The sequence below is a fragment of the Haliotis asinina genome, chromosome 16 (assembly GCF_037392515.1).
Source record: "Haliotis asinina isolate JCU_RB_2024 chromosome 16, JCU_Hal_asi_v2, whole genome shotgun sequence".
Lineage (NCBI taxonomy): Eukaryota > Metazoa > Mollusca > Gastropoda > Lepetellida > Haliotidae > Haliotis > Haliotis asinina.
Window position 1 is genome coordinate 43659578 of NC_090295.1, and position 13479 is coordinate 43673056.

The window sequence follows — 13479 nt, forward strand, 5'->3', positions numbered from 1 at the left end:
GTGGTGTCCATTCCTGACCTATTTGGAACTTATCTGGTTTGATCTCTGGATTTCAGTGTTTGCTGCACTTTACGGATCAGATGCCAAGGTCAAAGGTCAAGGATGTCAAGCATCCCAAAGCCAGCTCTCTACAAGGACTAAATAATCATAGATCATGTGTCATCTTCTGAGGATACAAAAGTAAAGCTGTCACTTACGGTTGTGTATTCAACAAGTTCGTGTCCAACAGAAACACGAAACGTACATCGCATTTCGTCTTACATTGTACTCTAATAACAAAGAACGCAATGATGCTGAGATGGCGACACTCCTCTGCCACCAAGTTGGTAGTGGTGTTATAGTTTTAAAGCGACGGGTGCCAACTGGAGTGGGGAAAAGAAGAAATAAAATACCCTCTGCTTCATGTAAGGGATTAAAATATGAAGTGTACACTTTCATTTATGAAATATTCATTCAGTTAAAAAGCAGTAAATCAACACGAAATAAACGGCGCTGCACATAGTTGCGTCCCTTGGTCGCTACAAGGATCCACTTTATAAGCATCCGTGTGAATCGTGTCGTGATGGTGTCTTGCTGAACATAAATCGCTCTACGAGACACGTGTTAAACAGCAGCGGTATTGATTTCACGCCACGGTCAGCAAGTACTTAATCGCCTATCTACCTGTAGCAGCTAAGTGTATTCGTCCAGATTACTTGCCCCGGCTGATTGTCACAAACGCGTTCACTGCGCTGGCTCATCTAATACTTGTCAAGCAGTAATTCTCAGAAATATGAAGTACAGCAGTACATTTTAATACAATCAGCGATGGTCGGGGAACTATAACCTATTGATGTTTCCTATTTCCAATGAGTTAAATAGCCCCACAGTGTAACTGGGACATCTGACTGAGACTGGCATAAGTCATTGGACAGATGACCAAAGATTTTATTGGATGATTGTCCAAAGCGCCCCACTTTGCATTACGACATTTACAACGAATGATCAAATCGTGTAATATCGCCTAAATTCGTTGAGCGGGGCTGGTGGATGCTGACGGTGATGTACACGAGGTCCATGCATATCACAGGCATCATCGAGGGTGACAGTCTGTACTAGGTACTGACAGTGGTACGAGAGTCAGGAGGTTACGGTTCTCCCTTTGGGGGTACTCAGTTACAGTACGAGACGAGTGTTCTTGTGCTATAGCCCTGATACCTCTTACCGACACAAATGACACCACGTGTAGCTCCAAGTGAGTGAGTGAGTTTAGTTTTACACCGCGCTCAGCATTATTCCAGCTTTATGACTTCGGTCTGTAAATAATCCAGTCTGGACCAGACAATCCAGTGATCACTAACAACTGCGCAACTGAGAACCGATGACATGTGTCAACCGAGTCAGCGAGCCTGACCACCCGATCCTGTTAATCGCCTCGTACGATAAGCATAGTGGCCTTTTATGCCAAGCATGGGTTGCTGAAGGCCTATTCGACCACAGACCTTCAGGGGTCTGTAGCTCAGAGATGCTACCATGGTAGCAGCACTCTGACCACTGTGTCAGAAACACACTTGCTTTGATGAGACGATTTTGTGGATGACTTACTGGACCATACAAAGTCCGTCATCAGCGAAAGTCTGTTGATAATGTGATAGAAGTCTGCTAATGACTGACTTTAAAACGTCAAGAACTCGAGCCACAGTGCTCATTTACTCTACAGAATGCCAATTGCACGTGAGCGTTCCTGGCGTAAAACACGCCGCATGCCAAACACGTATGAGTTTAAAACAACTTTACTGTGGTTTTATCACAGAAATGTACAGCAACAGACAGTACACTTCAAATTTTACTCTTATCATGTTTGCGTGCACATCACGAAAACGACTGCACGAATGAGTGAGTGAGTTTAGTTTTACGTCGCACTCAGCAATATTCCAGCTATATGGCGGCGGTCTGTAAATACTCGAGTCTGGACCAGACAATCCAGTGAACAACAACATGAGCATCGATCTGCGCAATTGTGAACCGATGACATGTGTCAACCACGTCAGCGCGCCTGACCACCCGATCCCGTTAGTCGCCTCTTACGACAAGCATGGGTTGCTGAAGGCCTGTTCTACCCCGGGACCTTCACGGGTCACGACTGCACGAAACTCATGCACATGTACAACCCGGTTTCCAACAAATATCGCCCAAAACTGGCATAAAAATACTTTTTAATAGTGTATATTTATTTCACAGACCGACAGATTCATTGCAGTAGAAGGCCTCGGACCCAAAACAAGAATTAAAGTCAAATGATAATGTATATTGCATGCATATATTTTAATTATACAGTTCATGAGCTTACAAGACGTGCGTTGAATATTTTGTACAGAATAGATGTTGCTTGGATTGTTTTCTCGTATATTAGTGGACTGCGTGAGCTGAGCAAATTTATGTACAGTTGGATACATATATATAGCCATGGACGATAACATCGCATTCTCTGAGTAAACTTATCTGGTTGTGCAGGGTTGTTCAAGGTTTTTCACTGTGACGTTATCACCATTCGCTAGCCAAATAAACTGTTTACCTTGACATCTAGAATGATGTGACTTTGTAATGCAAAATTAACTTCTTACGGACTAATTTGAAACATACGTGTGTATGCGTGCATGCGTATGTGTCACCCACCATCCTCGGACATGCAGGGTGTCCTTTATTCCACTTATATCACAGATCCAGTGCCGCCCGGTGAACTAAGACCAAGATCGAGGGAGTCTGGGGTTCGCATCCCGTCTACTCCCACCTCCGAATACTTCAGAGGCTATTACAAACGCCGAAACAAACACAGCTGACACAAGTAACTATAAAGTTGCGTCCAGTGCCTGTACCAAAAAAACTGGTTAGAATTGATCTTCAGCAATCCATATCCTTCTTATAAGGGGAGACTAACGGGATTGGGTCCCCGACTCTGGAGTAGTTGACACATAGCACTCCTCATGCTGTTAATCACTGGGTTGTCTGGTACAGACTCGATAATTTACAGACAGCTGCCATACAACTTAAATATTGCTCGGTGCGGCGTAAAACAATGAACAGAGTCAACAAACTCAACCAAGAAAGAGCGGGGCTTGAGGCAAGGGAGGCCACTCTAGACAACCGCGTCATGTCTTTAGACATGTTATAGGGGGCTCAACAGTAATTTCGCTTGCGACGTTACCAAACATCAACAGAGAGTTTATTATTTTGAATGTGCGGAATGTTTTGATGGCATTATTTCCGTTTTTGTGTAACATAAACTGGATGTATATCAGATAGAGATGTAAGTATAAAAATCTTGCAATCGGAGCGTGAGTGGAGATGGACTATCGGGTGTGTCGTTTGGGTGCAGATGCCTTGAACTTGGGGCGCGAAGTTCAATCGAAGAAATTGAACGAAATCGAAAGTTGTATTTTTTTCTTGGACTGTATATTTTTAGATGCCCCATCACTGGTTTCCATTATTGTTCTTGTTGCATGTCTACGTGTGGTATGTTGGTCAGTTCACGTTTGAACAAGTGATCCAAACTGTACCCACTGATATGCGCAATAACTGTGTGGACATTATGGTCGATATATTTGTCTACGTTCGTCGCATGGACCTTGTGTATCAGTAGAGACAACTTATTAAAAAGAATCTGAACACCCATAAAACTAACAATCCGAATTATACCCTGGTGACACACAGAAAACAAGATGGGCTCGAAGCAGCCTGTATTGAACGTTGCTTGTTACACTAATGGACATGTTAGAACAGTATTAAGCAAGTATAAAACGTATCATGATGACCTTTTAGTCATTTTCACAGGATTATGTTTTAATGAAAATACAGGTGTATAGAATACAGCTCCATGCATTATCACATCTATGTAAAGGTTGGTTTTACTAAAACTTTTAGAGCTCAGAATAAGCCGAAAATGTCTCTGCTTTCACATGAATAGTTTAGTATGATATGGCTTTGAAACTGAATATCACTGACATGTTAGAAGCTGATTTGTAATGAGAAAGACAAGATACTTTATTATGTTAACAGATATTATCTTTTTCATATATTATGGTGCAACATTTCAATAGTTTTCTTATAATATTCTTGTCAAGCAAGATTGTTGCTTCCTATCATCCACAAATTATCTTGCCTTTATCACAACTGACATGCCATTTGGACATCATGGAAATATTACTCAAGCATTGTAGTTCCATAATGGCAGACAACAATTTTGTCTTTCAGAAACAAAATGCAAGATTTCATAAACATATGAAGGTACTATGTTGATGGGTTTCACAAAGTTGTACATGTCTAACCACTCTTGAAGTTCTCTAGAACCCAAGTTGCTGAATCATTTAACCTAACCTGTATTTTCAGATCATTTGTTTTGAGAATGCCTCCAAAGTTACAGCTTGACAAGGCTGCCTGGCAGTGGGCAGACACAACCGACCCACACAATGTCACACAGGAACATGTCAACATGGCCTACAGGCTCAACCTTAAGCCTTGCTCACAGGGAACATGCAAGTATGTCATTTTCAGCTCTGTTTTCACTCATACACACTATTCTACCATGACTTCAGTAAACACTGGATTGTGAATTTAATAATGTGGTTATGGTAGAATAGAGATAAACCTACTGAATTGGAAAGTCAGAGGTATATTGCAAAATTATGATGCCTCTAAATTTACAGTATACAAAGAAATGGCTAGATAGGCTTAAAGGAGCACTGATGCGGAGCGAATAATGTTTCTCGCCAACGGTCTAATTGTGAAACCAAACTGCACATTGGTCAGTGCCCACTCCCTCGACCGTGATGGACAAAGGGACTAGGCTCCTGTCCAATATTAGCCGAATTTCTTCGCCTAAACAGTCAGGAGGCCGAATGCCCATCATATGCCATTATTTAAAACTATCCATCGTATTCCTTGTCTGATTGTAACAAAAAATCCCAGCAGTGCGTTTTTTTTCAGATGCTTGGATGGTATAGTGACTGATCCAATTTGATCCTATTTCTGTGTTTTTAACCTCGATATTTAATCATGTTATGTGAAAATATGATGTCTACAGGTATGTAGCAAGCCATTTGTTTCAGTCCAAAAGATTGCAAAGCGTTATATTTAGATAATTTTGAGTGTTGGTTCAGCTGTGATAGCAAATATCATATGTAAATTTTGGTAGCTACCCTTGTTTATTATTTATGATAGTAAAAACACACAGTTGATTTATTTGAATCTGTAAACTAAAAATGATGACTTTGCCTTTGGTAGAGAAATCTGAAAATCATCTTACATAAAAAAACCCCAAATTATTACACCTATTTACCCAAGAACACAGCAAGTGCCTGTATGTATTCCTTATGTAATAAAGTTCCATTGGTATCCTCGAAACAGTTTCGGCCCATAAGTGTTTTCAGGCTGCATGCAACACAGAGATTACATCTTCCTGGCTGTAACTCGCATTTGATGGTGTAAACCTACACGTGTTATTTGTCATCATTCTCGGGATGGTCAGTTAATGAATTTGTAAGAGGTATAATTAGTAGTAACACCACTCAGTTTACTCAACAAAGGTTCCAGTTTGTCATTTCCCCTGTCTGGAGTAAATACTCAACATTATTAATTAAAGTCTGTAATGGCAAATGTATTGTATGTTATGTAATATGTGCATGTAAGTTATGCAAAAGGGTTTATCAGCTGTGTTGCAAAAACAAACATGGATCAAAGGATTAACCGATAACACACTGATTTATTAATTACTTTTATCTTCTACAGGGGATTTGTCAAAAGGCAGTGTGTGTAGATGTACTAGTCTATACTGACTACACCCTGTCATAAAGTGCGAGTGTAAAAACAACATCCTCCTTTCAAAAAAATAACCATTGATTGATTGATTGATTTCTCATTATTGGTTAAATAAATTACTTAGAATGGCGGACATCATACAATTAGTTGCCAGGTATGCTATTTTTGGTGACCTATGAGAGGTTTCTCAGGTTTTCACCAATGTGAAAGATGTGAAACGATGTGCTACTTTTTCGCAAATTAGACAGTTGTAAGACACATGAGACAGAGCAGGATTATTTACCAGCTGCAGATGAATGGAATATCGTTCTTTTATGTGGATATTGATGGATACATTCCTGAACAAGGTAGTAGCCTGACATCGTTGCTGTAAAATTAGTCTGTTTTCCATTCATTATTTGCATTTTGTTTTAATTTATTTGTTGTAGCATTCAGCAGAATCTATATGACAGAAAACACAAACTAGATCGCGTATGTGTGTGAAATAGGATCCACATTCTCAATTTATACAATGTATAAATGTTGCTGTCATGTTAGAAATTTACAATCAGTATAAGCAGACCGTGTGTTCTTTTATTAATTTTGAAAATCATACAAATATGACAATAAACTAATTAGGGTTATTGTCAAGATCACAGATGATTTCGTTTATATAATTAGTTTATGGTACTGTAAATAGATGTAGTATGGTATTGTTAGAGTGTGTTATATATTGTTGGGAGTTGTTGTTAGATTATGTTCGGTAATACTATGGGAACAGGGTTATGTTCAGGGAAGCGTGACCAGGTATGGCCAGAGAGCTGGGGTGTTAATTTGTAAACAATAGAGAGGTGTTGAGTAGCTTGGGTATGGGAGGTCAATATAAATAGTGAGGAAGGGTAGTAATCTGCACAGTCAGCCAGAATCACCACTGTGTTCACCTGTATGGGTTCAACTTTTGTATGGGATTGCATCTCACGCTGGCTGGCGTAAGTTTTTATTATCATTATTACTTTTGTATTTATTGATTGAGTAGATGTAGCAAGAAATTGTTTTACTGATGTAGTATTTCTAGATATATGTGCATATTGTAACACTATATAGCCACAAAGCCATTCAAAATTTGAATGTTATCGTTCCACAAAACCTGTTCCACTTTCAAATATGTAAATCGGAGTAAAGTACATGCATAAAGTATAAGACATTGACACATGTCTTACTGAGTAACTGTAGTTACTTATATTGTATTGTAGTGTCCCGGAACTGGCCGGTTATCCTTAAAGTAAGGAGAGGGGTAGTATCTCCGCCTGTAAGGAGACAGACAAGAGTCTTCACTGTTGTGTAAGGAGCATGTATCTCCTAGTAATGTGAGATGTGGATGGCACAGCCATCAACCATTACACAGGCCCCTTAAACTCCGTGAGGGAAACCATCGCCTGGGTGTGAGGGATACCACACAAATACCATGACGTCACCAAGTGGAACCAAAGTGCACTGACATTCTGATTACATTGTAAAGAGAAAGTGTTCTCTCTGAGTGGCTAATTCCTTTATTGTTATTTAGTTCAATTGTTTAGTTTCTGATTGGGATTATATGTAATCATTATCTATATTAGTGAGGGTATTAGGATTTTAGTGTAGTTAGTAGTAGTAGTAGTATTATTAGAACTTTAGCAATATAAGTGGTAGACAGAACTGTATATGTAGCTAGGTTAGGTAATTAGATTAGTTAGTTGTATTTGCACCTGTAGAATTAGTTTAGTATAGGTATTGGGGTTACTTATATCTTAAGGGGAGGAATAAAGTTTTGCAAAACAAACTATTCTTCTGTTGTGGTTACTTTGGTATGTGACATTTTGGTGGCAGCGGTGGGATAATTAGATTATTTGTCACTATCAAAGGGAACCCTAGTTGTGTTCTGTAGCGCATTTGATGTAGCGTTGTTGATTGTATATCGCTGCAGAATCTTTGTGTCCATAAAGAAGGGTTAGAACATACGGCACCACTTCTGCGTCCTTGAGTGTATGATTTGGAATTCAAGGGTGGAGGGTGTATTGTGGTTATTGGTCAGTTAAGGCCATTGGTTCGTCGTGAACATTTTGAACATTGGGATATATGGGAAATCACCTCCGGTTTTATTCTTGGTAGGATCCCTATTTATTCCAGACAGTTTGACTTTTTGTGTACCCTGCTTTGCCCTCATACAGACAATTATGGACATTGACAAACTTATCAAACTGGGTCAGAGTTTAGGGTATGAGAAAGATGATTTGAGAGTGTTTGTGAAAGAGCAAATGGAGTTGGAGAATGAGAAAGAAAAGGACAGGCTCGAACGGGAGGAAAGAGCTAGGGAGCGGGAGATTAAAAAGTTAGAACTGGAGGAAAGAAAGGAGAAAGAAAGGTTAGAATGGGAACGAGAGAGAGAACGATTAGAATTGGAGAAAGAAAAGTGTAAAATACAGTCAAATGAAAGAATAGAACTAGCCAAGTTAGAAAAGAGTGCGGCAGGAAATCAAGAAGGGCAGGTAGGAGAGAATAGATCGGCAGCCATTCCCAAGATGCCTAAAATGCCTCCATTTGACGACCACAATGACAATATTGATGCATATCTGCAAAGGTTTGAACGTGTAGCTACAGCGCAAGGCTGGGACCCGTCCCATTGGGCAGCTTACCTGTGTACTCTGCTGAAAGGTAAGGCTTTAGAAGTATACTCCCGGTTAAATGCCTTTGAGGCTGAAAATTACAATGCAGTTAAAACTGCATTACTTAAACGCTATGAAATGACTGAGGATGGATTCCATCAGAAATTTAGGACTGCTAAAACTGAAACAGGTGAGATTTTCACACAATTTGTAGTTAGAATTGAGAACTATTTCAACAGATGGATTGAACTAAGTGGTACACAAAAGACGTTCGAAGGTGTGAGAGATTTGCTGCTGCGTGAACAGATTTTGAATGTGACTGGAAGGGATCTGGGTATATTCTTGAGAGAGAGAAAGCCAAAAGACGCGATGGAAATGGCTAGACTAGCAGAGCAATTTATAGAAGCTAGAGGTACGAGTCATGGAAGATACAATAGACCAGTTATTCCAGGTCAAACTGACAAGCAGGTTTCCAAAGGGAAAATAGTCGAGGGTAGCGCATCAGGTAAACATGGTACTTGTTCCAAACAATTTGTTCCTATTAAGGAAAGGACATGTTACAACTGCAATCAAACTGGGCATTTGGCAGCACAGTGCAAGAAACCCAAGTTTAAAGTGGCAAGTATCCAGGTGAGTGAAGACAACACAAACATGTCTCTAATACATCCAGATAACACAAAAGTAGAGCCCTGCATACATGAAGTTCTAGATGGTGATGCAGCAACTTCAGAGGAGGTTACTAAAGCAGATGTAGCCTCAGGGAGTGTGCTTACCAAAGATCACCGCATGCCATTTTATCAGGGAAGGGTAAACGACACTCCAGTAGATGTGCTTAGAGACACGGGATGTAACGGTGTAATAGTGAGGAGGTCAATGGTAAAAGATGCATGTTTGACTTCAGAAACACAATCTTGTAAATTAGCAGATAGCAGGATCTTGACACTTCCGGTAGCATGGATTACTGTAAATACGCCCTTTTACACGGGTATGGTGAGAGCAGCATGTATGGACACACCAATCTGTGACTTAATATTGGGCAATATTCCCGGAGTTAGAGAGCCAGGAGATCCAGACTTGATGTGGGATAAGCAGGACATTAAAACAGTAGGTGCTGTAGAGACAAGGAGCCAGAGAAGAGTACGCCAAGTAGGCATGGAACCCTTGAAGACATTGGAACCTGTTGGGTTGACACTGAGTCGAGGTGAGTTCGTATCCCTACAACATCAGGATTCAAGTCTGAACAAAATAAGAAAATTAGTGGAAGAAGGTAAGATTAGGGAGACCCGACATAGTACTTCCTCTTACTTTGTGGAGAATGATATGCTGTATAGGAAGCATACTTCCAATAAAATGGACAATGGTAAACAAGTTGTACAGGCAGTAGTACCGGTTGGATTGCGCACACAGGTAATGAAGGTATGTCATGAAGCACTGATGGGTGGACATCTTGGAATCAAGAAGACTCTAGATAGGGTAATCTCACAGTTTTATTGGCCAGGAGTAATTGGTGATGTCAGAAGACATGTTCAGTCTTGTGATATTTGTCAACGTACCATGCCGAAGGGAAAGGTAAGGAAAATACCACTGGGACAAATGCCATTAATTGAAGTGCCATTTGAGAGGGTAGCTGTTGATTTGATTGGTCCATTGTATCCTGTCACAGACAAGGGTAATAGGTATATACTGACGGTGGTTGATTATGCAACACGATACCCAGAAGCAGTAGCTTTACCCAGAGTAGAGACGGAATATGTTGCTGAAGCTCTGTTCGAGATATTCAGTAGGGTTGGTATCCCCAAGGAGATATTAACAGACATGGGAGCCCAGTTCACGTCAGGCGTGATGAAGGAGGTAAGTAGACTATTGTCCATACATCAGCTTACTACTTCCCCTTATCATCCAATGTGCAATGGCCTAGTGGAGAAGTTCAATGGAACCTTGAAGACGATGCTGAAACGGATGTGTGCAGAACGACCAAATGACTGGGACAGGTATGTACCTGCTTTGTTATTTGCTTACCGAGAGGTACCTCAACAGAGTTTGGGTTTTGCCCCATTTGAACTCTTATATGGACGCACTGTGAGAGGACCAGTACAGATTCTGAGGGAAATCTGGACAAGAGATATACCAAATCCAGAGGTAAGAACCACATATGAGTATGTGCTAGATCTTCAAAACCGTCTTGAGGAGACTATTCACGTAGCACAGCAAGAACTTCAAAAGAAAGCATGTAAATACAAAAAGTTCTTTGATGTGAAGTCCAAGCCAAGAAAAATGAAGGTTGGTGATAAAGTATTAATTCTGTTGCCCACTGATTCAAACAAACTGTTGCTGCAGTGGAAAGGGCCATATGAAATACTGGATACCTTTGGCATTGGCAATTACAGAATACAGGTTGGTAACAAGATTAAAACCTATCATGCCAATCTACTGAAAAGGTACATTGAGAGAGAGGAGGTCAAGGACACAGCTGTATGTGACGTCAGCATAGCTCAACTTGTGCATGTCAGTGCTGGTCTGGTGGATGTCAAGGCTGAAGAGGTGAGTATGTTAGACATAGCTTCACCTTCTTTAGTTTCTAAGGAAACGTATCAGGATGTAGACATTTCTGAAGATTTGACAGAGGAGCAACAAAATGAGGTGAAGGAGCTCATAAGTGAATTCAAAGATGTACTGAGTGATTTACCAGGGAAGGTAGATTGTATGGAATATAAGATCAAGCTGACATGTAATGAGCCTATACGATCCAAGCCCTATCCACTTCCTCATCATATGAGAGATGTTGTAGCTAAGGAGATACAGCTAATGTTAGACATGGGGGTGATAGAACCTTCTCAGTCACCATATGCATCCCCCATTGTACTTGTGAAGAAGCCTGACTCGACTTACAGATTTTGTACCGATTTTCGCAAACTGAATCAGGTGACCGTATTTGATGCCGAACCAATTCCATTAGCTGATTCCATCTTTGCACGGTTACGGAACTGTAAATATCTTACCAAAATTGATGTAAGCAAAGCATATTGGCAGATTCCAATGGAAGAGAGTAGCAAAGAACTGACAGCATTTATAACTCCTGATGGATTATACCAATGGAAGGTGATGCCATTTGGAGTAGTTAATGCACTGCAGTATTTTCCCGACTGATGAGACAAGTATTGCACAACATACCAAATACAGACAACTTCATAGACGACATCATAGAAGGAACTGAGAACTGGTCACACCACATGGTAAGTCTGAGAGCAATATTTACGAGGTTAAGACAATTCCATCTTACAGCTCGACCTTCAAAGGTAAAAGTGGGATATAAACATCTGGACTTTTTAGGGCACAAGGTGGGTAGTGGTCTAATTCGACCAGAAGGTAAGAATGTAGAAAAGATCCTAAATGTGGAGCGACCTCAAACCAAGAAACAAGTGAGAGCGTTGTTGGGACTGACCGGGTACTACCGGAAATTTATCCCAAACTATGCAGCCATAGCAGTTCCGTTAACTGATCTCACAAAGAAAGGAAAGCCAAACAAGGTAATATGGACAGAAAGCCAGGAATTAGCTTTCACTACGTTAAGAACCCATATGTCAAGTTTTCCTATCTTGAAACTACCCGACTTGAAGAAACCATTCTTGGTAAGAACAGACGCTTCTGACGTTGGAATCGGAGCTGTACTGCTACAAGAACAGGAAGGTGAGCGATTTCCAATATTGTTTGTGAGTCGGAAGTTAGTAGATCGTGAGAGAGCGTATTCTACAATAGAAAAAGAGTGTTTGGCTATTGTGTGGGCAATACAGAAGTTAGAAAGATATCTGTATGGGAGAGAATTTATTTTGGAGACTGACCATCAGCCCTTAATATGGATGACCAAGGCAAAAATGACCAATGGACGAGTGATGAGGTGGGCCCTGACTTTGCAACCCTACAGATTTCTAATTCGTGCAATCAAAGGAAGTGAGAATGTTGGGGCTGATCTCTTGAGCCGGTGTTCACCCTAGTCATACTATGTGTATGGCAGTGTGTAAATAATGTACTCTCTGCATATCCAGATTATTTGTCAGCAGTTATTTCTTATGTATTACTGTGCTATTGTACATTTAGACAATTGTGTTTTATGATATTTATGCATTAAAACAAACTTAAATGTGATCTTGAGTGTAATATATAATTGTACTTGTGTACAATTACTTGAAGTGGGGAGTGATGTCAAGATCACAGATGATTTCGTTTATATAATTAGTTTATGGTACTGTAAATAGATGTAGTATGGTATTGTTAGAGTGTGTTATATATTGTTGGGAGTTGTTGTTAGATTATGTTCGGTAATACTATGGGAACAGGGTTATGTTCAGGGAAGCGTGACCAGGTATGGCCAGAGAGCTGGGGTGTTAATTTGTAAACAATAGAGAGGTGTTGAGTAGCTTGGGTATGGGAGGTCAATATAAATAGTGAGGAAGGGTAGTAATCTGCACAGTCAGCCAGAATCACCACTGTGTTCACCTGTATGGGTTCAACTTTTGTATGGGATTGCATCTCACGCTGGCTGGCGTAAGTTTTTATTATCATTATTACTTTTGTATTTATTGATTGAGTAGATGTAGCAAGAAATTGTTTTACTGATGTAGTATTTCTAGATATATGTGCATATTGTAACACTATATAGCCACAAAGCCATTCAAAATTTGAATGTTATCGTTCCACAAAACCTGTTCCACTTTCAAATATGTAAATCGGAGTAAAGTACATGCATAAAGTATAAGACATTGACACATGTCTTACTGAGTAACTGTAGTTACTTATATTGTATTGTAGTGTCCCGGAACTGGCCGGTTATCCTTAAAGTAAGGAGAGGGGTAGTATCTCCGCCTGTAAGGAGACAGACAAGAGTCTTCACTGTTGTGTAAGGAGCATGTATCTCCTAGTAATGTGAGATGTGGATGGCACAGCCATCAACCATTACACAGGCCCCTTAAACTCCGTGAGGGAAACCATCGCCTGGGTGTGAGGGATACCACACAAATACCATGACGTCACCAAGTGGAACCAAAGTGCACTGACATTCTGATTACAT

General features: G+C 40.3%; 1 protein-coding gene across 1 annotated transcript in view; it reads left to right on the top strand.

The window, feature by feature from the left end:
• The first annotated feature begins 3164 nt into the window (after positions 1–3164).
• The window catches only part of LOC137268005 (ubiquitin carboxyl-terminal hydrolase 48-like), a 44296-nt gene continuing 33981 nt past the window's right edge, over positions 3165–13479 (top strand). The window contains exons 1-2 of the mRNA XM_067802476.1: positions 3165–3286; positions 4366–4515. Coding sequence (XP_067658577.1) covers positions 4382–4515 — 134 coding nt within the window. The 5' untranslated portion in view covers positions 3165–3286; positions 4366–4381. The remainder of the gene's footprint in view (positions 3287–4365; positions 4516–13479) is intronic.